The sequence below is a fragment of the Carcharodon carcharias genome, chromosome 4 (assembly GCF_017639515.1).
Source record: "Carcharodon carcharias isolate sCarCar2 chromosome 4, sCarCar2.pri, whole genome shotgun sequence".
Lineage (NCBI taxonomy): Eukaryota > Metazoa > Chordata > Chondrichthyes > Lamniformes > Lamnidae > Carcharodon > Carcharodon carcharias.
The window spans coordinates 176,868,276-176,893,682 of record NC_054470.1 but is presented as its reverse complement, the minus strand read 5'-3'; the positions used below and the strand labels follow the sequence as shown (position 1 = coordinate 176,893,682).

Genomic DNA, 25,407 nt, shown 5'->3' with positions numbered 1-25,407 from the left:
ATTGACCCTGTGATGAGCTTCTGACCACATAGCTGTGCCATCACTAAGGCTAACTCCATAACATCCCCGACTTAGTTCCTGCCTCAGCTCATCTGCTGCTTAAACCATCATCCATGCCTTTGTTACCTCTAGACTGGGCTCTTCCAATGCACTCTTGGCTGATCTTCCTCATTCTACCTTTCAGAAACTTAAACTCATCCAAAACTCTGCTGTTCATATCCTAACAAACTCCCAATCATGTTCCCCCCATCACCACTATGCTTGCTGATCTATACTGGCTCCAGATTAAGCAATGCCTCTATTTTAAAATATTCATCCTTATTTTCAAGTCTCTCCATCGCCTTGCCCTTCCCTAGCTCTGATCTCCACCAGCCCTATAATCCTCCAATTGTGCTCCTTCAACTCGGCTCTCTTGAGGATCCCAGTTGTATTCACTCCAGCACTAGTGACCATGCCTTCAGCTGCCAAAGGCTAAACCTCTGGAATTCCCTTTCTACACCTAACTTCCTCCTTTAAGATACTCCTTAAAACCTTAAGATACTCCCCCAACCTCTTCATCTGCCTTAATATCTCATCTGGCTTGGTGTCAAACTTTGTTTGATAATGTTCTCATGATGCACTTTGTATTAGAGGCGCATTATAAATACAAGTTGTAGTTAACAAGCTGACTGGGGATACTAGCAAAGTTTTAAAACAAAATTCATCAATTAATATGCTACAGATGCTGAGACATAGATAGTGCTAGGTTGTTTTCAACCCAATTTTTAGAGGTGCAGTGTTATTTACTGAAGCATTAGAAACAAACTTAAAACATATAGTAAGACCGATAAACAGCCATCTGTTAAACAGTTTTACATCATGGGGACAATTTTCAACTTCACTGCCTGGGCAGTAATAAAGCAGAGTGGATTGCCCTCCAGATTTTTATTCCATTGTTTAATTGTCTTATCAATTTAGTTTTAAATTTTCACTTAACCACAGCATAATGCCAGCTAAGTAAAAAAACAAATATGCGATAGAAGTAACGCGCTGAAGACAACAAAACAAGAAGTCATCTTAATGAAACCCATATTCCAATAATGAATGATATTTGGCAATTGCCAACCCCAAATGTTACCTGAGGTTTAAAATTTGTTAATAAAATGGATGAGGACACTGCCTTAGATTAAAGAACTTTAAAAGTAGATCAGACTGGCCCAAATGATATCTACTCAACAGTGCTTATGCTAATGTACAACAGGGAGAGATGTTGTTCACTAGAAGCTTAAAAAGATCGGAACACGTACCCTGGGATTTTATGTCTTGCACCATTGGTAGATGTTCCAGCTGCTATACTTGCACTCTTATCAATCACAAGCATACCTAAATTCAAAAATTCAATTCGGCAAAAATCATACATGAATCTGCAACTCTTTACGGCTACACAAAGTGCCTTCGTGCTAAAAGTCCCATTTGCTTTTTTTGCCACAACCACACAAAAATAAACTTGTGACGGAATTAAGGAGAAAAGCCACCATTGCACAAATAAGATAAAGGATAAATAGACTACGAGACAGCCCAATCCCCTACTTAATAATAGTTAATCCTCAAAATAGTAAATGATTGAGAATTTACTGAACTCAACCTGACAACAGGTGATCTATGGACTTTAAGACAAAATGCAGAGCGTAGCAGACCTTTCATTTTAAATCTGTTTCTTAAGGAGACCTGCAATTTCCAACATAGTGTAATTATTTGCACACTGTAGTGTTCATAATTGTGCAATCTTTTTATTATTTTCTACTTTATTTGTCTATAACTATGCAGTGAATTATGATTACTTGTTTTATTTGCATCGTCATCACAATGCAACACCTTCCACCATGATGATTTTTCAATAAACCGATTATCAACCTTATATACCAGGCACACATCAATATCTAACAATATAAGGAAAGAACTTACCAATGGTGTCATGGTTGTGAACATTGACCATGTGGGCTGGCATTCTATGTTTTTTTGACCACAGCCCCTTCATTCGTTTGTACGGCCCACAAGATGTTTTAGCATTTGGTAAGACATTCTGTGAAAATCAAAGTTGTTTTTCATAATAGCTGGCAGTAATGTAAAATTATTAATTTTCATTTCAGACCTGGCATCCTATCTGAAAAGAAGTTAAAATTTTTAATACCATTTGTTCTTTGTGGTAGTGATACTCACCTTCCAGAAATTGGGCTGGCACTTTTTGCTCAGCCATTCTGAGTGCATAGACAGAGATTTATTCGTTGTTAAATCTTCACTTAGGAAACCCATGTTCTGAGCAAAAATTGATGCTGTTGGAAAAATATTGTATTTATGTGAAGAGCTTAAAGATATCCGAATACATGACTATTAATAATTAATATAAGTTACTTGATAGTACAGAACTGGAGTATTGCAGAAAAAAAAAAGACATGCTTCAAAGCTTTTTTTTTGCACTCATCAGGACAGAGGCAAGAATCAAATTCCAAAGGGAGCAACAATTTACTCTGCATGAGAAAAGGGTGCTGACTGGTTGACATGGAGAATGCACTAGGGAACTATTTTTCCCCAATGTTTTTGTCCAATGAAAAAAAAGAGGCACAATGCCTGGACATGATCCTTTTGTCTGCAGAGGACAATCCCAGAATCACATCCAACGTTAAACATTGTGCTTGGAGTTTTACAAGCACGGGATGGTTGAGTAGAGTCAGTACTCTGCCTATTACGAGCAGTCGAAGAGGCATGCTGTTTGATTGATTAATCAAAATTATTTTGAATTAAACAAAAGCATACATGAGAATAGTTCCCTGCTGCATTCTCCAAGGCAAAGCCTCGGCCAATCAGAGTCAGTTTGTCAACTAATCAGCTCTCTTTTCTCATGCAGTATTAACTGTTGCTCCCTTTGAAATTTGGCATTCTTATGACTGTCTTGATGAGAGCAAGACAAAAACCATTGACAGCAAGTCTCTTCTTTTCAGCCATATTAATATTGTTAAATACTCTGCAGATATTAGTGTTGTAATGACCCTTCTAATACACAGCCTTTTAAATATCCTTTGGAAGTAAACTTTTTTCATTAGGGAAAGGTGCTCCAGGCAGACTACTCTTTTTTTTAAATTCCTTTTATGGGGCGTGGGCTTCACTGGCTAGGCAAAATATTTATTGCCCACCCCTAATTGCCCTTGAGAAGATGGTGGTGATGAGCTGCCTTCTGAACCACTGCAATCCCTATGGTGTAGGTACACCCACAGTGCTGTTAGGGAGGGAGTTCCAGGATTTTGACCCAGCAACAATGAAGGAACGGCAATATATTTCCAAGTCAGGATGATGAATAGATTGGAGGGAACTTCCAGGTGATGGTGTCCCCATCTATCTGCTGCCCTTGTCCTTCTAGATGGCAGTGGCTGTAGGTTTGGAAGGTGCTGTTGAAGGAGGTTTGGTGAGTTTCTGCAGTGCATCTTGTAGATGGTACACACCGCTGCCACTGTTCGTCTATGGTGGAGGGAGTGAATGTTTGTGGAAGGGGTACCAATCAAGCAGGCTGCCTTGTCCTGGATGCTGTCAAGCTTCTCGAGTGCTGTTGGAGCTGTGTTCATCCAGTCAAGCAGAGAGAGTATTCCATCACACTTGTCCTTGTAGATGGTGGACAGGCTTTGGGGAGTCAGGAGGCGAGTTATTTGTCTCAGGATTCCCGGCCTCTGAGCTGGTCTTGTAGCCACAGTATTTATATGGCTAGTCCAGTTCAGTTTCTGGTTAATGGCAACCCCCAGAATGTTGATTCAGCAATAGTAATGCCACTGAACATTAAGGGACAATGGTTAGATTCTCTCTTGTTGGAGATGTCATTGCCTGATACTTGTGTGGCATAAATGTTACTTGCCACATGTCAGCCCAAGCCTGGATATTGTCCAGGTCTTGCTGCATTTGGACATGGACTGCTTCAGTATCTGAGGAGTTGCGAATGGTGCTGAACATTGCACAATCATCAGTGAGTATCCCCACTTCTGACCTTATGATGGGAGGAAGGTCAATGATGAAGCAGCTGAAGATGGTTGGGCCTAGGACACTCCATCCATCAATATTTGATGGTACTACCCTCCCACTCCTTTTTCCCCCACCCCTCTTATTCAAGATTTTGCTCAAAAAAATGCATTTATCATTTTAAAAAATGTCAATTTTTTTTACCTCTAAGGAGGTCCTGGAGTGGAGCTTTGCCCGTCTGCCAGGTTTCCCTAGAGAACATCCCTGAGCATAGGATATGCCGAGGGCCATGTATTCATATGGGCCCCATAAGAGCTAATTCAGACCTGTCCAAGAAAACCACAAATGCTACAAATTCTCTAGATTGTATTTGGTTTTCTTGGGTTTGGGCAGTTCTAGGTTTACTATTCTACAAGGAGAAAGTTGGGAACATTGGCCATCAATGCTGCCAGCAGGGTAGAGAGATCTAACCAAAGTAAATTTAGATTTGACAGCAATTTTAAGCAAAAGGATGGATTAAGTCCATTCCTGCCTTCAGTACATGGTACTTTTCTTGTATCAATGGAGACAGCAAGCAGAATTTCCACAGAATCATTAAAACTCGTGACAACTACCCACTATCTCAAAAGATTAGTTAATTATTAGAGATCTATTTTTAACCTAATTACCAAAGTCTTGTAACATTTTGCAAAGGCCCGACTTACCTTTCTGTCCAGTAAATAAATAAGCAAACTTAATAAGTGCCATACTGGAGCATAACAATATGATTAATCATAATTTGCTCATGTTTTATGATCGGAATCTTTTCCAAATCACACCGGCCTGAATCTTGCGTCCCAAGGTCGGACGTGAATGCCTGTAAACTTGCGCGAAATTACATCGGGCATGCGTCCCAACGTCATCACGCACGCGTGCAATATTGAGGTCAACAGGTGTGTGCATGAATCGGAGCAGTACCGACTGACAATTAAAGGGCCAATTAAGGTCATTGAAAAGCCTATTGTCCATGTGATTTCTAGCTCATCAAAGCAAAAAGGTTGGGTGGAAATCATGTTTTAATCATTTCCTCATCCACGGGGTGGGGTAAGAGACCCTCGGAGCAGCAGCACTTTCCCTGTCATTGCCAGTTCAATACTACGTGAGTACTGCATTGTCCCAGAGTTTCTTTGCATCTTGTTTGATTGTCAAGCCTACCTTTCAGCTTCTCAGGTCCTCATCTTCCCTGTAAGGTTCCCCTGAGTATTACAGAACAGTGTTACTTCATCTTCAAGGCAATGCTCCTTTGCATCTCATCTAATGGCGATAGTGTATTCTGCTTGTGGAACCTCCTCTAAGGAGGAAGAGAGGGGCAGGAGGGAGAGGAGGCCAGGTGAGCACGGGCACTGTCCCAGGGACAGACCTTTAAGAGGAGAGGCACGAACTCAATTGATGGAGGGCCAGCAGGAAGGCCAGGACGGGAGGGCACGCCAAAGATGCCATTACTCAGCAGCTAGATTGTTCAGGCGGCGTTCCAACTACCTCCAGATGTCCGAGGTCCAGTGCCGCAGGACACACTGCTTCTCCAGGGACACAGTGACAGCAACATGTCACATGACAGGCCTGGAAATTGCCTCCAACTGTGAGGGAGCACACCCCAGGCCGGTGCCTTTGAAGGTCACAGTGGCCCTCAACCTCTATGCTTCCAGTTCTTTTCAGGGCTCAGTAGGTGATCTATGCGGCGTTTCACAATCAGCTGTACACAGTTGCATCAAACTCGTGGCTGATGCTATCTTTAGCCATGTCTGCACATGCATCCACTTCCAGACAGTGGAGGAGAGCCGGGCAGAGAGAGCACGAGGCTTCGCCATGATGGCTGGGTTCCCCCATATCCAGGGTGCAATAGATTACACTCATGTTGCCATCAAGGTGCCAGCAGGTGAGCCGGGAGCTTTTGTAAAGAGAAAAGGTGTTCCACTCAATGAATGTTCACATCGTCTGTGACCATAGAACACAGACTCTCCAAGGTTATCCCCGTTACCCTGGGAGCTCACATGATGCTTACATCTTGTGGCACTCACAGGTACCAAGGTTGGTTATGGCTCCTACACGAGCCTGGGTGACAAAGGCTAGCCTTTAAAGAGGTGGCTGATGACCCCATTCTGAGGCCGAGGAGAGATACAACAGGAGTTGTGCCCCCACAAGGGCGGTGGAGGAGAGGGCCATCGGGTTACTGAAGATATGCTTCAGATGCCTGGATCAAACAGGGGGAGCACTGCAGTCACCCCCAGAGCATGTCTCCCTCATAGTTGTCACATGCTGCACCCTGCACAGCCCGAGTCTGGCGAGGACTGTCAGCACTGGAGGCTGAGGAAAGCGAGGCATCTCCACAGGCCACAGAGGATGACTTAAGTGGTGGTTCCGAGGAAGAGCCTGGGGAGGTGCAGGGTGAGGACCTCGAGCCAAAGGACAGGAACCCTCGTGAAGGCAGGGACACCAGGGATGCTTTGATCCAGAGACCCTTCAGCCAGGCACCCAATGCATCGATGCCTTGTCAAGTCAATGGCACTGTCTCTTTGCTAATAATCAATAAACGAGAGCCCAAGCCAGTACACCTGCACTGTACGACGCTATATATTTACAAGCCTGTGCTGCATCTGGCACCTATTCAAACTATCCAGCCAACTCAGCCCATTTAAGTCAAATACATGTTAATGTTACTTCACATGAACACAGTGTCTATCCCAAACACGAACGGCGAAAAAGGTAATGCAAAGAATGTCACCTGTGACACACCCCTATTGTGCTCAAGGTGCCTTCAACTTACATCTGTCGGTGCTGTGCCCAGGTGCATCCCCCCCGCTGACTCTACTGTCCTGGAGGCCCGATGACCTTGGTGGTCATCCTCTGGCCGCCGGAACTGCCTGGGAAGGGGCGTCCAGCTCCATGGTCGGGCACTCCTCAGTTGTCGCGGCATCATCAGATGTAGTGGCCACTGGCAGAGGGGCAGAGGAGCTGCTGCCCTCGTCCAGAGCGCCGACAGAAGCCCAGATAGAAGACAGGCAGGTCATCTGTCAGCATGAGGCGCATTTGCACCTCGCTACTCACCATTGATGGATGGGCACCCAACAAAGAGACTAGGTGCCTCATCCATCTCTCACACTGGCAGTGACCTCCTGAAGTTATTGTCTGTGTGAGGGTGTGCAGGTCCGAGTGCAACCCCAGGAACCCCTGAGTCTGCTCCTGAAGCTGCCTCTCCATGAGTCGCCACTCTCTCCATGGAGAAGGCTGTGTCCTCAGTGTTAAGGATCAACGCAGAACTCATGCTCCATATGGATTCGTCTGTGATGGAAACCATGGCACCCAGACCTTCATGGATCTCCGCCAGATCTCCCCACGCAACCCATTGGATATCCAATGTCTGCCGCCTGATGGATGACTCCAGAGGCTTGTCATCTGTCTCGGATGCAGGATGGGTCCTGGTCTCCAGCTGTGCTCCCACTGTCAGCTCCCTCTCTGCCTCTGCCAGCTGCTCGTGGAGTGCGATGTACCCTCACCACCATGCATTACCCGCAGAGCCAAAGAACTAATGCCCACCGACCTGTGAGTATCTGCGCTGGTGCCTGGTTCAGAGAGACGGTGTGACACTGCTGCAGGTGTGATGTCTTCCTCGGAGCTCAATGGGGAGTTCTTGGAGTCGTCGGCAACTCCTGCGGATGGTGCATCTGTGGGAGGAAGGTAAAAGATCAGTAAATTCAATCATCATAGTCACTATGCTGCTAGACAGGCAGAGGAGACAGTGGAGACCTGCTGCATCGTACCATCTACATCGGAGCTTCAATGGGCTCTCTGACTATGATGGTTCAGTTTCCGATGAGAGGAGCCCATTATGTTTCCAGAACCCACAGCAAACGCATCTGTCACCTGCACTCTTACCTTCATCTGACACCCCAGCCACACCACGACCAGAGGAGCGAGCAGGCTAGTGGTGTTCCAGTTCCAGTGCATCACTTTTGTGCCTTGTGAGGATGCACAGGTTCGGTGCTCCTCTACCTGTTCTGCATTACGACTGCTCTTCTTCTGACAGGGAAAAGCAGAAAGCCTCATTATTGCTCCGTCTCCCTGAAGGTCCTTTCCTGGTTTCCCCCCACACCCCACCCATCCGGGCATTAGGTGGGTGGTGTCACATCTCAACCTGCAATGCACTGAGGCCAGTTGTGCTGACATCCCAGCCTTGGCAGGACAGGTTTCAGTGCCAGTTGTCATACACACTCTCAGACCCCTGAATGTTCCGAGCCACGGGCACCCAGCTAAATATGCCGCACAGATTCATGCCATCTCTGCACTTACCCTTGTTGACTGCAGAAACTTTTTGCAGCACTGAAGCCACATGTGCCCACTGACCTGGAAGCGACCTCTGTCCAGGCCTTCTTAGTCAAGTGCCTCTCTTGCCATACCCTGGGCATTAAGATTTGCCACCTGGCACTGACCTCCTTGACTAGCACTCTCAGGTACTCATCTGAGAAATGGGGGGAGGGGGGCAGAGTGCCCACCCAACTTGCCCTCCCACCTTCCATGACCACCAGGTGCTGAGACCATGACTGTACATCAGGGCACTTCTTGGATTGCTTTACCACAGCTCCCTCAGCCTCTCCCACAACACCTGGCAGCCTTCATCCGTTTTTTGAGCACCCCGCCTGGTCCCCATTGGACCCGGCGCCCAACATCCGGCAGTCGTGTTTCACTCTGGGCAGGTCTTAATCGGCCACCCAGCGCAAGATTGTGTTCACAGCGCAAACTCAGCCAGTCACACCCAAAGGGTAGAAACCAGGCCACTGTTCCAAAAGATTATTCTGCCTTCCAGCAGCATTATTTGTTGATAGTAAGGACACTAGTTCAGAATTAATTATATTCCTTTCAAGAGTGCGCTCTGAGGAACTGACTGAAACTGGGAACTTAAAAAAACAAATCACCTTCCAAACGAAAACGAAGCCATAATGTTCCCATTGATTCAATGTTAAAAATCACTCCAATAAAGACGAAAAATACATTGTATCTGGTTGTTTTATTTTGGACTAGTCAATCCATTTATTCGGTGATTAGATTTATAAAGTGCATTTTTTTTTTGTCTTGAATTTGCCATTTGTTTGCAATTATCATTTATTTAGTTGCTGCTCAGGATGTTAGCCATGGCTCAGTGAGTAGTATTTTCGCCTCCCAGATCAGAAAGTGGCAGACTCAAAGATAAAACCAAAATACTGTGGATACTGGAAATCTGAAATAAAAACAGAAAATGCTGGAAAAACTCAGCAGGTCTGGCAGCATCTGTGGAGAGAGGCACAGAGTTAATGTTTCGAGTCCGTATGACTCTTCCTCTGGTGGCAGACTCAAATTGCTCACTAAAGACCAGAGTACACTCGGCTGACAATAATGCAGTACAATTGGAGGGGCTGATTTCCAAATAAAGAACGTCTCGATGGGTTACGTAGTGGTTTTCACAAACCAACAGTGGACATCTCCAAGCACTTTACAGCCAATGATGTACTTTACAAGCCTAGTCACTGTTGTAATGTGAGAGACGTAGCAGCCAATTTGTGATGTTGATTGAGAGATAAATATTTTCCAGGACAAAGGGGATAACTCCCCTGCTCTAAAATAGCGCCATGGGATCTTTTACATACACCAGGGGGGGGGGGGGGGTGGGGCTTTGACTTAACGTTTCATCCAAAAGACCGTGCATCCGACACTGCAACACTCCTTCAGTACTGCACTGGAGTGTCAGCATTGATCTTTGCAATCCAATCCTGGAGTGGGGCTTGAACCTGAAACCTAAGGCGACTTAGGGGTGCAAGTACTGCCAGCTGAGCCACAGGTAACACTATAAAATGATGTACAGGTGAGATTATAGAACCAAGGCTCCATCACGACAGATCCCATGACATTATTTTGAGCAGGCGAGTTCTTCCTGCTCTTCTGGGCAATGTTTATTCCTTGGTCAACAAATCACAAACAACTGGCCTGGTCATGATCACCTTACTGCGCGTGTTTCCTAGGTTACAACAGTGACTACATTTTAAAATGTACATTGTTCTAAAGTATTTTACAGCCAGAGGTTATAAAAAGCGTTATATTAGCGCAATTTATTTTTTTCTTCAACAAGCAACAGGAAAAACAATAGTGATTACCTGAATCCCCCACCAACAGTGTATGACTGCTGTGCTCCATCACTGCTCGAGCAACGCTGATCGCACTTTTAATTCTTCGAAGATTGCCAACTGCTCCAACCTCGATCGTGTTACTGAAAAGATTTTTTTAAAAAATTATATAACAGCAAGGGGTTTCAAAATATCTTTTAGTTAAGAGATGGTGTGCTGTCAGCTTTCATTTCCCCCTACACTTTCAATTTGACTTCAATAGTTATGTCCACTGTGTTCTCGTTAAAAATATTAAATATTACGTCACAACTTGAAATCTAGGCCAGGATTTTGGCCAACTTGGAAGACCTCTGTGCCTTAGCCAAAATGGCACAGGAGCCCGGAATCCAGAGGTCCCGCCCTCAAACCTGGCACCTACCATTTTTGCCTTAGGGGAAACAGGGGTGGGAGGTATTTCACACATCCGCAGCTCATGGAGGCAGCAGCACATTTCAAAAGTGCAGCTGCCATCAAACAGTCGCATTTCTGGTCACCCAGGGTTCTGAAACATGACTCATTTAGACATTTGAGAGAAAGGTCTAAACCTACTGGAGCTCTTTGAAGAGGTACCTTACCTCACTTTTGGAGAGGTAAGGTAGCCCTTTGGGGATGTTAACAGGATAAATGAATGTGCCCAAAAAGCGGATAAGGTCTTTGGAACTGCCAAGTCATTTAAATACCTTGCCTTTTAAATTTTGAGAAAAAAAACAGGCAGCCTGTAGGTGGAAAAAAAAAATCAGTTCTTCCAATTTCTATAGGTGGTTGACATAAGCCTGAGGGCTTTCATTGTTGGATTAGTGCTGCTTGACTGCTTCAATAACCTATTATCACAGTGGAAGATGTGTAAGTTCACACTTTGATTGACAGCTCAGAAGTTAGAAAGGGATTAGCTGTCTTTGATGTGGGGCTATGAATACAAATGTTTATTTTCATAAGGAATTATGTACTTGAAGGGATTTAATTATACTGAATGAGCTTTTATCCAAGAGAGCATTTTTAAAAAATATAATGAAGTCTGTAATGGATACTTAGAACTTTAATTTATTTCATCTCAGCATGGCTCCTGAGATCTGCCCATGGTGCATACTGAGTGAGCTGGCATGAAGGGTGTAAAGCAAAGGCTCATGGGTTGGCATAAGTAGGCACTAAGTTAACATAGGAGCTATAAAAAGTTATACGGGTGAGTGGGGGCCATCGGCTGGCATGAGTTGGCACTAAGTTGGACTCGGGGCTATAAAGGGTTATGGCGTTGACATGGAGGAAATGAGGGACCAAGGGGTTATGTGGTGGTATGAAGGGAATAAGTTGGCATGGAGGGTATGAGGGGCAAAGGGGGTGTGTGGGGACATGAGGAGGCATGGGTTGACATAGATGTGCCATGAGGAGTGTTGGGGGGGGGGGGGGGGTGCGCAGATGTGAGGGGCGAGGTCCAGAGGAGTTTACTGCTTTTATTACGACTGGGACCAAGTCCCAGTGCACCGAAGTGGGCCTTTGAACAGCCCTGCCTTGGTACCTGGTGGCCCCTGTGGAGGCCTCCGCATTGTTTCCAGGAGCGGCAAGCCCGACTCAGAACCCATCCCCCAGAATGAAAACCCAACCTCTCAGGGTACTTCTCCCAAGTTGGGTTTGCAGAGTCGGAAAATCTTCCGACTCTGCTCTCCTCACCTAAGGAATGAAAATTCGGCTCCATGTGTACAAATCACAATTGCTGTATTCAGACACATTGCAGTCAACATCCTGAACTGCAATTAAAATTCATTTCAAAACCACATACAAGAAAATAGAGTATAGGCAATTCTGAGATTTGGAGAGGGGAGACATATCCCTTTCCGAAACTATTTGGGAATGTCGAGAAATGAGGAAACACCACCTCCTCCTCCTACTGTCTGGTAATTGTGCCTACATAGGAAACCAACAAAAATGTGGTGGACTAAAGCAAAGATTTTGAAAACTAGATTTTGCTTTGCCCAAAGATATTTATAGAAGATTGGTGTGTTATTTCTTTGCATAGCTGGTCCTAAGGGTCAATTCATAAACAGTTAATGTTCCCAGTATGCAGCAGTGATCAGGTATATGACTTACCCATTCATTATCATAGCATCCAGTGTTGTCTCTCCATGTTCATCTGGACTTCCTCCATATCCCACAGTGCCATCACACTGCTCAACCTCACACTGACTGCAACCTTTCTCCACTGCGTCCAACGCTGAACCTCCAGACTGAAGAGTGTCCCATGCTAAATGCATCACACGTCCAATTTAAGCCATAAGTGGGCAGAAAGCAGGTAACGTGTTAGATAAGTTTCAACTGGTTGCGTGGGGAAAACAAATCATGTCTTATTGAAGAAGTGCAAGTGTGAAAATTAGAAAAGCATTTAAGATCCAGTTTCAATAAGGAAGACAAATTTCTACGGTTTTGCCAGTATGAGCAGTATCTCAAAAATAAATAGGTCACCACATCACAGGGTCTTTACAGTGCAGAGGAGGCCATTCGGCCCATCAAGTCTGCACTGGCTCTCAGAGAGCATTCCACCTAGTTCCACTCCCCTGCCTTTAACCCATATCCTTGCACATTCTCTTTTTTCAGGTAGCAATCCAATTCCCTTTTGAATACCTCAATTGAACCTGCCTCCACCACCCTCTCAGGAAGTTTGTTCCAGACTTCAACCACCCCAAGTGAAAACATTTTTCCTCACATCACATATACTCCTTTTGTCCATTATTTTGAATCTGTGTCCTCTAGTTCTTGATGTTCTCGAGTGGGAACAGTTTCTCACTATTTACCTTGTCCATATCCCTCAGGATCTTGAATACCTCTATCGAATCTCCTCTCAGCCTTCTTTTCTCCAAGGAAAGAAAGAGTCCCAACCTCGCCAATCTATCCTCATAGCTACAGTTCTTCATTCCAAGGAATCATTCTTGTGAATCTTCTCTGTACTCTCTCCAATGCCTTCACACCCTTCCTCAAGTATGGCACCAAGAAATGGACGCAATACTCCAGATGAGGCCTAACTAGTGTTTTATATAAGTTCAACAAGACCTACTTACTCTTGTGCTCAATGCCCCTATTAACAAATAATAACTTCCAAATGCTTTATTAACTGCTCTCTCAAAATGCCCTGCCATCTTGAATTACCTATGTATGTATACATCAATGTCCCTCCGTTCCTGCACTTCCTTTAGAGGCTTTCCTTTTATTTTATATGGTCTCACCATATCTTTCCTGCCAAAGCGAATCATCTCACACTTCTCCGCATTGAACTTCATCTGCCAATTGTCTGCCTAATCTACCAACATGTCTATGTTCTTTTGAACTTCAAGGCTATCCCCATCACAGCTGACAACATTTCAAATCTTTGTTTCATCTGCAATTTTGAAATCATGCCCTGCACACCACAGTCTAGGTCATTAACATATATCAGGAAGCGCAAGGGTCCCAACACTAACCTGAGGAACTCTACTACAAACCTTTCTCCAAACTGAAAAACAACCATTTATCACTACTCTGTTTCCTGTCACTCAGCTAATTTCTTATCCAAATGCTTACTTTGCCTTTTATTCCATAACCTAGAATTTTGCTCACAAGTCTGTCGTATGGCACTGTATCAAATGACTTTTGAAAATCCATTTATACCACATCAACAACATTTCCTTTATCAACCTTCTCTGTTACCTCCTCAAAAAAACTCCAGCAAGTTAATTAAACATGATATTCTCTTGAACCATGATATTCCCTTGATGAAGCCATGCTTGGCTTTCTTTAATCACATCTTATCCAGCAGCAAATGGGTAAAGGTACAGATAGAAACAAAAGGTAGAGCTTAATGACCAAAGCTCAAAACTAAGCACCCCATGATTTTATTGACATTAATGGCGATATTAAGGTCATAGCTCAAATCCCCTAATGCAAATACCAGCAATGTAACAAAGAACAGATCAACTAAATCTAAACCAGTGACCTATTGATGGCAAAAATGGGTTTCATAAGTTTTTGGATATGGACCAGAGTCAAGAAAGGTAGGATTAGGAGGTTCCATAGTTTTGAGGGCCTGGGGGAGTGTGAGTCATTCTGCAAGATTATGTGACAAATCTTAACTTTAAACATGATTAATCACCTACAGGGAAGAATGCACATGTTGGACAGCATACTGGAGGTGTAGAGGGCCAGAGAAAGGTTTAAGACAGCACTGACTCGTCATGTCTATAAAATAATACAGGATGAGAAAAAAGGTTGGAAGCTAGAAGTGAGAAGGGAAACACTTCTCAAATGACAGTCTATTCCTTTATCAAGGCGTAAGAGATGCATAGCTTCCGAGTTGTAGGAATAATCAGCAGCATTTTTCTCAGCTTCACTTAGACTTTGAGTCTGAGGAAAAAAAGCATCCCACAGAATCATAAAGAACAGAAGCCAGAAGAATAGATGTCTGCGATTACTTTCAATGGCTAGTATACTTAATATATATATATATTTTATCAAGCAAAAAAATCCTCAATTTCTGACATTTACCCTATACAAAATCATTACAATACTGCTTTCCTCATTTGTTTTACTTAAGTATTCCAAGCTCCCGAATAAAGAAACACATTATGACTGAATAATGCAAGGATGCAGGAACATTCACTTCTTTAAGATAATCTGCTCAGATCATTTTAACTTTCTAGAATTGTACAGCATAAAGAGGCCAATGTGCCTGTGGTAACTCTTTGAAAGAGCTATCTAGTTAGTCTGACAGCCCTCCTTCTTCCCCATAGCCCGCAAATACCAAGTATTTATCCAATTCCCTTTTTAAAGTTACTGTCGAATCTACTTCAACAACCCTTTCAGGCAGAGCTTTCCAGATCATCAGAACTTGCCGTGGAACAGAAATTCTCTCAGTTCTTCATTGACAATTATTTTCAATCTGCATCTTCCACACATAGCAACTTACATGCACATTATGGGCTATTGCACTAACATTGTGGAACAGTGTTGGAAAAGTTAAATAACTGTCTGGGAAGAGGACTGGCATGTTACCACGCTACAATGAGCTAACCCACTTTATTTTGAAAGTTCTGAGGCTAAAGTCTCATTCTCTGTAACAGCTACAATGGGCAATTATATTGCAGTTTTTAAATCATTGTTTCTCTGATGCCTTAAGTAATAAGCTTTTATATCTTTGAATAGAGCTTTGCATCAAGTATAGATCAGGATACTGGGGCCTAAAAATTTGGTTGTGTTAGCCAGCCGTTGAGGCTTAAGAGTAAGGTATGACCACAGAGCCTGAACAGGCAGGCCCAAGGCACACACAATATTGGGCCTCAGGCCTGAGTCCAGTAAGCTGTGGGCACCTACTCTGTGTAGCAAGTCAGCTCGCTGGAGAAGAAGCTTGGCATTTTGAGCTGCTGAGTCACCTGAAGCTGCTCTAGGATAGGTCATTAAAGGAGGGAGGCATCTGATTTGGAAGGTGGGCAACTAGACAAATGAGAGTGAGCTGATTGGGTGGGTGGAGGAGGTGGATGTCTAGTGATCAGCAGTGGTTTCATTGTGGGGTGGGAGAAGTATTGCTGCAACTTCAGGTTCCATACTGAAGTATTTTTAGCAAACTTACGTTTCTGGTGGATAGCCTGCAGTGGTCCCTTTAAGGATCACCAGTTAGGACGCATTCAAACCCTGGCCCGGATTTTTGTGCTTGAGACAGATATCAGGAGTCAGGAACTTTCCTCACTTCACGATTCTGCCTCTGTCCTGAAGGAGCCTGTCCACCTTATTTTCTTGTCAAGGATTATGGGCTGGAGACAGGCCCATGTAGAAATGATCCAGAGGTATATGCGGGCAGGCCGATGCTGATACAGCCTGGTTTCAAGGCCTGCCTCCGTGGGTGAGCACATTGGCGGCACAAAACAATACTGAAAGCAATGCAAGTCAGTTTTATGGCCACCTAGCCACCATACCAACCCTCACACCCAACTTCACCACCCATACCCACCCTCACCTCCTTCACTCCCCCTGTACCCACCCTCATCCCCTATACCCAACATCACCACCCATTCCCACCCTCAACAATCCCATACCATCTTCAACACCCCCATACCCAATGTCAGCATTCATACCCACCCTCACGCCCCTAGCCACGCTCAACACCCCCATACCCACCCTCACTTCCTTCACCCCCATACTTACACCCCTGTATCCAACTTCACCACCATACCCACGCTTGCACCCCTGTCGCCAACATCACCACGCATACCCAGCCTCAGCACCCCCATACCCAATGTCACCATTTATACCCACCCTCACATCCCTACCCACCCTCAACACCCCCATAAATACCGTCACCCTCCTTGCCACTCAAAACTCCCATAACCCACCCTCATCACCTCCCCCCCTTCACCACCCATACCTACCCTCACCCAACCTGGCAATGCATTGTTATATTTTGCATCCAAAGACCTGCCAGCTGGGACTATGGTGACACAGACACACCTCAGAGTGCAACATTTCCTGTCACAGCTCATGACCTCACTCATCAGATGTCAAACAGGAGGACTTCCCGATTGTGACTGCCTCCATGAAAATCACCAGGGATCTGAACTGGCCACCTTTACATTGGTGCTGACAACATTAAACAGCAGGCGCTCAGGGTCACAGTCAGCCCTCTTTCCCATGCCAGTTAAAATAGCCGGCGCTGGGAATGGAGACGGGACTTTCAGACCTGCGACTCAGCTGCCATTTTTCCCAGTCCACTTCCATTTCAGGAACTTTCCCGACTTCACGATTCTGCCTCTGTCCTGAAGGAGCCTGTCCACCTTATTTTCTTGTCAAGGATTATGGGCTGGAGACAGGCCCATGTAGAAATGATCCAGAGGTTTATGCAGGCAGACCGATGCTGATTCGGACCAGGATAACCCGACGACTAGTTTTGCTGAACTCAGCCAGCCTGGTATTAGCTGTGTTCAGTGCCAGCCAAATTTGCTTCTGAGCCTCACAGGAGTTAGGCCCTTATTTGCATCAGGCATGTTAGGCACAGCCCCCCAGGTGCCCAAATGGTGGGTAATGTACTTCTACCAAATAATAATCACGTACTTCTTATTTGCAATATTGGAGGCCTAGGCACCTGATAAACAGAAGCGATGCCATCAAATCACATGGTCCACGTTCTTATGTGGTGCGATGATGCATTTACATTGCACCTAATGAGTCGGACTGGTAGTTTCTAACTGGGTGCCACCCAATTCCAGCATTACCCACCAGCTGCCTGGCCGGAACTAAAAATCAGTCTTGTCCAGGAGACAGCCGTGTACATTCATGTAAAGATTGAATTTATGAGACCAATTTTTTTTTAAGCTAAAAGTTAAGGGGCCCAATTTTATACACGGCATATGAAAAATTATGGGCAGAATTTTCTGCCTGGTGGGTGGGCGGGCCCGACCCAATCTCCGGCGGGCGGGGAGCCGATCCCCGCCAGAGAAGCAGGCCCAGCCGCCATTTTAAGTGCTATGCGCTTCCTGTGCAGGTGGGGGAGGGGGGGATTCCCCAAATGTGAGAGTGCGCCCTTTCACGCATGTGCACAAACGAGCGCACATCTCCCTGAGGCTAAGTGCTGTCTCAGGGACATCGCTTACACTTGTACAAACATTAAAAATATAAAAATAAAAAAATCCTTAACATGTCCCCCTCATGTGACAATCAATGTCACATGAAATGGCACATGTTAATAAAGTTCACTCAAACTTTATTAAAGTTTTTTTAAACCCTACATGAAACCTCATCCCAACGGTGGATGAGGTTTCATGTTTTATCAGAAGCCCGCTGGGGTTTCTGGCCTGCCCGCCAACCTTAAGATTAGATGGGCAGGTCCTTTAATTGTTCTAATTATCCTGTCAATGGCCTCAATAGGCCATTGACAGGTCTGCGGGCGCACAGCTGATTTTGCTGCGTGCCCGCCTTCCTGAAGATTTAAATGGGCAGGGATGACGTTGGGGGTTCCTCCTGACGTCATCCCGCATCATTTTGCTGTCGGTGAGGGGGCCCTGCCCGCTGCTCGCCGACGGCAAAATTCAGCCCTTTTTTTTAGGCCAAAAGTCATGGGGTCGATTTTCACATGAGATCGGCTTTTAGCGAGTATATCCTGGACACAGAAGCACATCATTCCCTCCCAACAATAAAAACAACTATTTGGATTTAGATAGCATTTTTAACAAAATAAAACGTCCTAAGGAACTTCATAGGAGTATCTTAAAACAAAGTATGACACCATACCACATAGAGATATTAGGACAGATGGCTAAAAGCTTGGTCAAAGAGGTATGTTTAAACAAGTGTCTTTAAAAGGAGGAAAGTGAGGGAGAGAGGCAGAGAGATGGAGGGCGGATATTTCAGAGCTTGGAGCCTGGGCAGGTGAGGCCACCGCCATTAATGGTGGAGCAATGAAAATCAGGGATGCACAAGAAGCCAGAATTAGAGGAAAGCAGATATCCTGGAGGACTGTGGAGCCGGAGGAGATTACAGAGACAGACAGGCGAGGCCATGGAGGGATTTGAAAATGACTACAAGACTTTTAAAATTAAGACATTGCTTGATCAGGAGCCAGTGTAGGTCAGTAAGCACAGAGAAGGAAAGGAAAGGAACGGAACTTGCTGCGTGTTAAGACAGAGGCCGCAGAGTCTTGGATGACCTCAAGTTTAAAGAGGGTAGAATCTGTGGACCAGCTAGGAGTGCGTTGGAATAGCTGAGGCTAGATGTAACAAAGGCATGAATGAGGGTTTCAACAACAGATTTTTTACTTCAACATGGTATGTGGGCTTCGCTGGCTAGGCCAATATTTATTGCCCACGAGAAGGTAATGGTGAGCTGCCTTCTTGAACCACTGCAGTTCATGTGGTGTAGGTACCCCCACAGCCATGTTAGGGAGGGAGTTCCAGGGTTTTGACTCAGCAACAGTGAAGGAATGGCGATATATTTCTAAGTCAGGATGGCGAGCGGCTTGGAGGGGAACTTCCAGATAGTGGTGTTCCCAAGTTTCTGCCCTTGTCCTTCTAGATGGTAGTGTTCATGGGTTTGGAAGGTGCTGTCTAAGGAGGCTTGGTGAGTTCCTGCAGTGCATCTTGTAGATGGTACACACTGCTGCTACTGTGTGTTAGTGGTAGAAGGAGTGTATGTCTGTGGATGTGGTGCACATCAAGCGAGCTGCTTTGTCCTGGATGTTATCAAGTTTCTTCAGTGTTGTTGGAACTGCACTCATCCAGGCAAATGAAGGGTATTTCATCATACTCCTGACTTATGCATTGTAGATGGTGGATAGGCTTTGGGGAGTCAGCAGCTGAGTTAATCGCTGCAGGATTCCGAGCCTCTGACCTGCTCTTGTAGCCACATTATTTACATGGCTAGTGCAGTTCAGTTTCTGGTCAATGGTAACCCCCAGGATGTTGACAGTGGGGGATTCAAAGATGGTAATGCCATTGAATGTCAAAGGACAATGATTGGATTCTCTGTTGTTGGAGATGGTCATTGCCTGGCACTTGTGTGGCACAAATGTTACTTGCCACTTGTCAGTCCAAGCCTGGATGTTGTCCAGGTGTTGCTGCATTTGGACATTGACTGCCTCAGTATCTGAGGAGTCGTGAATGGCGCTGAACATTGTGGAACCATCAGCGAACATCCCCACTTTTGACCTCATGATGGAAGTAAGGTCATTGATGAAGCAGCTGAAAATGGTTGGGCCGAGGACACTACCCTGAGGAACTCCTGCAGTGATGTACTGGAGCTGAGATGATCGACCTCCAACAACCACAACCAGCTTCCTTTGTGCTAGGTATGACTCCAACCAGCAGAGAGTTTTTCTCCTCATTCCAATTGACCCCACTTTTGCTAGGGCTCGTTGATGCTACACATGGTCAAATGCTGCCTTGATGTCAGGGGCAATGACTCTCAGTCCCCCTCTGGAATTCAGCTCTTTTGTCCACGTATGGAACAAGGCTGTAATGAGTTCAGAAGCTGAGTGGTCCTGGTAGAATCCAAACTGAGCATTGGCGAGCAGGTTGTTCTGAAAAAGTGCCACTCTAAAGCACTGTTGTTAACCCCTTCCCATTACTTTACTGATGATCAAGAGTAGACTGATGGGGTGGTAATTTACTGGATTGGATTTGTCCTGCTTTTTGTGTACAGGACACACCTGGGCAATTTTCCACATTGCCAGGTAGATGCCAGATGTGCCCTGTCTGTACTGGAACTAGGTCTGAAACTGAATTAGATCAAAGGCGGTGTACGGGTTTGCAATAGCTCTGTCGAAGAGTCATACGGGCTCGAAACGTTAACTGTGTTCCTCTCCGCAGATGCTGTCAGACCAGCTGAGTTTTTTCAGCTATTTTTGTTTTTGTTTTGCAATAGCTCTTCTTGTATAAATGCAGGTCATCTACAGGCTGACACAAATGGGGCTACTTGTGTTGCCCTCTTCTTAACGATGCACTTACCTCGCTTCGTTGCCGCTTTAAAGGGCCAGGTATTGATGACCAGGGGCAGCCGGGCGACCGCCAACAAGCAGCAGGCGCTAAGCGCGAGGAGCAGTGGAACGTAGCCCGGGAATCCCATAGCAACGCGAAGCCCGGCTCCCATTCACAGAAAACCCCGCGCGTAAATGATTACTACTCAGCCCGTCAGGATCGGGACTTCCTACTACAGCCCTGTACGGTGGCTGCAAAAGGACGGTGAAGGAAGCAGTACTTCCCTGCTATTTAAAAAAATCGAACTCGTTGCTGAGCAACTGTTTAACCGCAAGGTTTGCTCCTCCCCTTCTGTCATTGTCTCAAGGCACCGCCCCTATCCCATCAATTGATGGTGCTTTCCTTGCAAATTTAATATTCCTCCCCAACACGCCCCCCCCCCCCCCCGACACCCCCACCCAAGCCAACCCCGCACTAAGTTGTAATTATCCCGTTCCCCCATTTAATATGGGAAGCATTTTTCAAATCGCCTTCCAGGGGCTGGACACAGAGACTATAGTCTCTGGGAGGTTTCAGCTTTAAGAAGGGGCTTCCAGAGATTTGCTGATACTGTAGTTTCTTAAATTGAGTAAACTCAACATCGTTTGGATATTGGAGAAGGGGGGAGAGCAGAAAAGAGAAATGTTGAATATTTGAATCTTTGAACCCCTGTGATGGTTCCAGAAATTCTGCCCTCATTTTATTAGATAATAGCAATGATTTCTTGCACTAATGTCATGCCTTCAAAATGGTAAAACCAAGGTGTATCACAGGAGTGAAACTAAACAAAAATTGACACCGAACCACAAGGCGGCCAAAAATTTAATCAAAGAGGAAGGTTTTAAGGATTGTGTTAGCACATTTTGGAATCGGTCGAATTCAGGCCAGCTTCACTGACACGTGCAAGTGTGCCAATGTCATCTGTTGAGTTGGAAAACAGGATTAGTTAACAGGTTGGGGGGCGTGGGGTGGGGAGAGGTGTCACTACATTCTGGGAACTCTTTCTACATTCATAATGGCAACACAGTCAGGAGATCTGTGCATACTGTTCTGCACTGAGAATTAATTGAAAATTGTGATGATTTGGTGTTTCAGCCAGAAACAGATAACTTTATTACAGAGAGCATTACAGATGCTACACGCTTGTACCAGGTCCTTGACCAGAAAGCTCAGCCCCACCCTGGATTACCCGTGCTTAGGGCTCATTAGTCAGAGTCTCCAAGAACTGATAGGCAGTAGGAATGGCTATACCCACATTTACTACAAAAATGCTAAATTGTTAGGAAATAGAGACAGCTTACGTAAGTTATATTTGTATTTGTGGGCATAGGATTGATTTTTAGCTTTAAAGTTTAAGTTTGATTTTTATTTCTGTGCTTGTGTGTTAAGAAAAGGTCAAATTGAGTTTTAGTTTCACTTTGAAAGGTGCCTGCTTTTCTACTGGGATTTTTTATGACTGTTGCAGCTAAGTTAAACAAACAAGAGTAGAGAAACTGGGCTGTTGCCTAGCAACAGGGGTCCAGAGAGGAAGGCCCCTCCCACAAACACACAGAAGAAACTAGAAACAGCAATTTGATTTGGAAGCTGTTTGAGTTCAGTTGGCTTTAAAAGCAGCTGCCAGGAGAGACCGGAAAAGGGGACAGATAGCCAGTCCCAAGCTGAAGAAAATACCCCAAAATCCAGGGGAGTGGAACAGGAGAAAATCTGAAGCAGACCTTCTAGTCAAAGGGAGGGCAGGAACCTGAAAAAGGTTCTGTTAAGTGAAGTTAAGAGTGAAGGCAGAGAGAAAGACTCCAAGCTTCAGATTTAAAGTGACAAAAGCTATAGAAAGCAGATTTAAAGCAAAAACAGCTTGCATGAGGCCAGGAGGTCCAAAGAGATGGCTGAAGTTCTGTAACTCTTTGCTATGGGCATGTGAAGCAGTGGTGTACTGTTGTCGGCTGAGTCAGAGACAGAAATGGAAAACAGCTTGAATGTATGTAGTGACCCAGGGCAGAGAGTACATCTGAAGGAGAGTTTGAAACCCTGGAGGTGAACCCTTGCGGAAGGTGTCTGAGAGAATGCATCAGTTTGGGAGGAGATTCCAAAGCAAGGTTTCAGAGAGCTGAGATTGGAAACCCTCATTTGAAAGAAGGAGTTCAGTGAGACTAGTTCGCTCATGATGTAACAAGCGGCTGGGGGGAGTTGATGAGAGATCCATAGCATCTGGTTAAGGCGGCATCTGTCACTTGGTTTCAGAGTTGTGCCTGGTCACAGGGTGCCTATTAGTTTACATGGACTGTGTACTTACTGTGAACATTAAAGTGTAAGTTAGCTTTTGTAACTTGTGTTATCCTTACAAATCCATATACATCTGTAAAGGTATGGTTGTGGGTGAAGGAGTATTGTAATATAGTTCATCTTTTCTTGTTTAATAAATGTTTTAATCTTTTGTTAACAGTTCATTAGCTGACTCAGGTGTCTCTGTTCAGTAGCCACTATAGCCACTCTCCACGTATCTAAACAAACAAAATTAGGATCCATCAAGCTGGGTTCTACCCTGGGGTCAGTCTTGTCCAGTGGTAACCTCAGCTGGGGATCATAACAGTATTGCCATTTTTGATGATGAAAGCACAATAGAGATGATCCTTTTAAATACTACTTCCAGTACAACATGATCAATGGCTGTATTGCAGCAGTGCTACATAAATGACTTCTAAAATGGTTGTCATGCTCAGTTGCTGTCCTACAGTGTGCTAAATGTTATAAAGATTTCTGAACCTCATGTCCTAATCAAGGCTTTACACCCTTTTGCCACCAAGCAAAGTAACTGTTGCATATAATAGCGACATTGCCCCTGTCAAACGCAACGGCTTTAGAGATTTAATTAAATGAATTACAATCTTAATTTTAAAAAATAATCTGCTCATTAAAAATAACTGGCAATAAATTACATGAACTGTAATTACTGAATGCCCTGAAATATATATCATTTCATCAAAAGTGATGTACTTTTGACATTTTAATAATTGTGCATTAAATGTTAAATAACAAATTTAATATAATTGAAAATGCTAAATGTTATGTTGACTGAACTCATTTAAAACTTTAATTATATGGCTTTTTGCACTTCGTCACAAGTAATGAGCAAATGGATACTTGTGAGCTGTGTATCAAAGACTGAAATTGAGTTATCATTCTGTGAGTGGTTCCTGCTGGATTCAATGTGACATTAGCAAACCCTTGTTATTCTGTTGCAGATTGATCCATGTTTAATCAACATTGAGTTGCAATGGCAAGAGATCTCTGACCATCTGTGCTTGAACACATGGATAGTGCTTCATTCTCTTAGCTGCTCATTTTTAGGGTTAGTAATCATGCCGTGGCATCTTAAATGTTCAACTGAACCATTGGAACAGGCAACAAGTGCCTTAATTTCCAAAGGAGGTCATTTCTCCCAATGCAATGCAGTACTGCAATGGAGATGGACTGGTCCTGACCACCATCTTGAAGGGTGATGAAATTCCAGTTCCTGATCTTTTTAGCAGTGACCATGAAGACTTTTGGTGTTAATTGCTCCACCATATTTTAGATCAATATTTAGATAATTTTCCCTTCTTTCCTGAAGATGAATCAAGAATGTCATCCTTTTTCATCTTTAATGGCCATCTCAGAGTCAATGGTCTACATAATCTACTCTCTGTTTTGCAAATGGTTAGGTTGCTGTTTTTCACTAACCAGTATTTTACTTTCAGTACATTGCACAACACATATATAATAAGGTAAGCAGCCAGCTGACTACCAACAGAATTATAATTGTCAAGCAATATCAAAGCGTTTTGAATTTTAAATAACTTTTAAGTCTTCCATTGAACCTTCACTTTGCAGTTTTCATTAATGCTGTATGATACAATAAGATACAACAAATTTAAATATGAAGGTCTTTACTGTTATTGAATTTTACAGTACTTCATCACAGTCAACCAAATTACATTTTAGTTTCTTGTTGGTATATGCCAGCAAAAGCAATTGACATCTTGTTGAAGCCCAAGTGCCTAAGATATTCATTAAGTACAGTTGGTCAAGTTACAATGCTCTATTTCCCAGAGCCAGACAAGTTAATTCTAAATATCCAATTACCTTCCAGCACTCAACTGACACCAACTTATTTTATTCACCAAGGAGAGATAAGGAAGGAGTTTTTTTTTTAACCAGAGACTGGTTTAGATTACAGGAGGGGGCAAGTTTAGTGCAGCCTGATGTTAGTTTCTACTTACTGCAGTTACCTACTAACTGCACTGGAGATAAGAGGCATTTTTGCTGGGAGAGATTTTATTCCCGTAAATTCATTCAGTGTTTGCACTGCCTTTCTCACAATCCAGCCCATATGTAATTTTGACATCTTTGCCTTGAAGTAAGAGCGACGATTAAATGCTTGAATTTTTCAGTCAGTTTGAGGAAGAGAGGTGTGGGTCCGAGGCTATGTTTTTAAACTTAAATGATGGCAATTATGAGGACCTGAAAGCTGAGCTGGCTAGAGTGAATTGGCAAATTAGGTTAAGGGATAGGTGAATAGAGATGCAATGGAAAACATTTCAGGGGAAATTTCAGAATACACAGAATAGATACATTCCAATGAGTAAGAAAAAGTCCGATCGACGGACACACCATCCATGGTTAACTAGAAGGGTTAAAGATAGTATCAAGTTTAAAGAAAAAGTATATAATTGTGCAAAGATAGGTGGAAGGCCAGAAGACTGTGCTGGATATAAGGAACAGCAAAGGATGACTAAAAGATTAATAAGGGAGGAAAAATTAGA

General features: G+C 44.2%; 1 protein-coding gene across 1 annotated transcript in view; it reads right to left on the bottom strand.

Annotated features, from left to right (window-relative positions):
* Nucleotides 1-20,795, bottom strand: part of LOC121277193 (N(4)-(Beta-N-acetylglucosaminyl)-L-asparaginase-like) — a 33,839-nt gene extending 13,044 nt beyond the window's left edge. Inside the window, exons 1-6 of the mRNA XM_041186339.1 lie at nt 20,600-20,795; nt 12,234-12,387; nt 10,143-10,255; nt 2,200-2,312; nt 1,945-2,062; nt 1,287-1,362 (exon numbers count right to left, since the gene is read on the bottom strand). Of these exons, the coding sequence (XP_041042273.1) occupies nt 1,287-1,362; nt 1,945-2,062; nt 2,200-2,312; nt 10,143-10,255; nt 12,234-12,387; nt 20,600-20,741 (716 nt within the window). The 5' untranslated portion in view covers nt 20,742-20,795. The remainder of the gene's footprint in view (nt 1-1,286; nt 1,363-1,944; nt 2,063-2,199; nt 2,313-10,142; nt 10,256-12,233; nt 12,388-20,599) is intronic.
* Nucleotides 20,796-25,407: the final 4,612 nt, after the last annotated feature.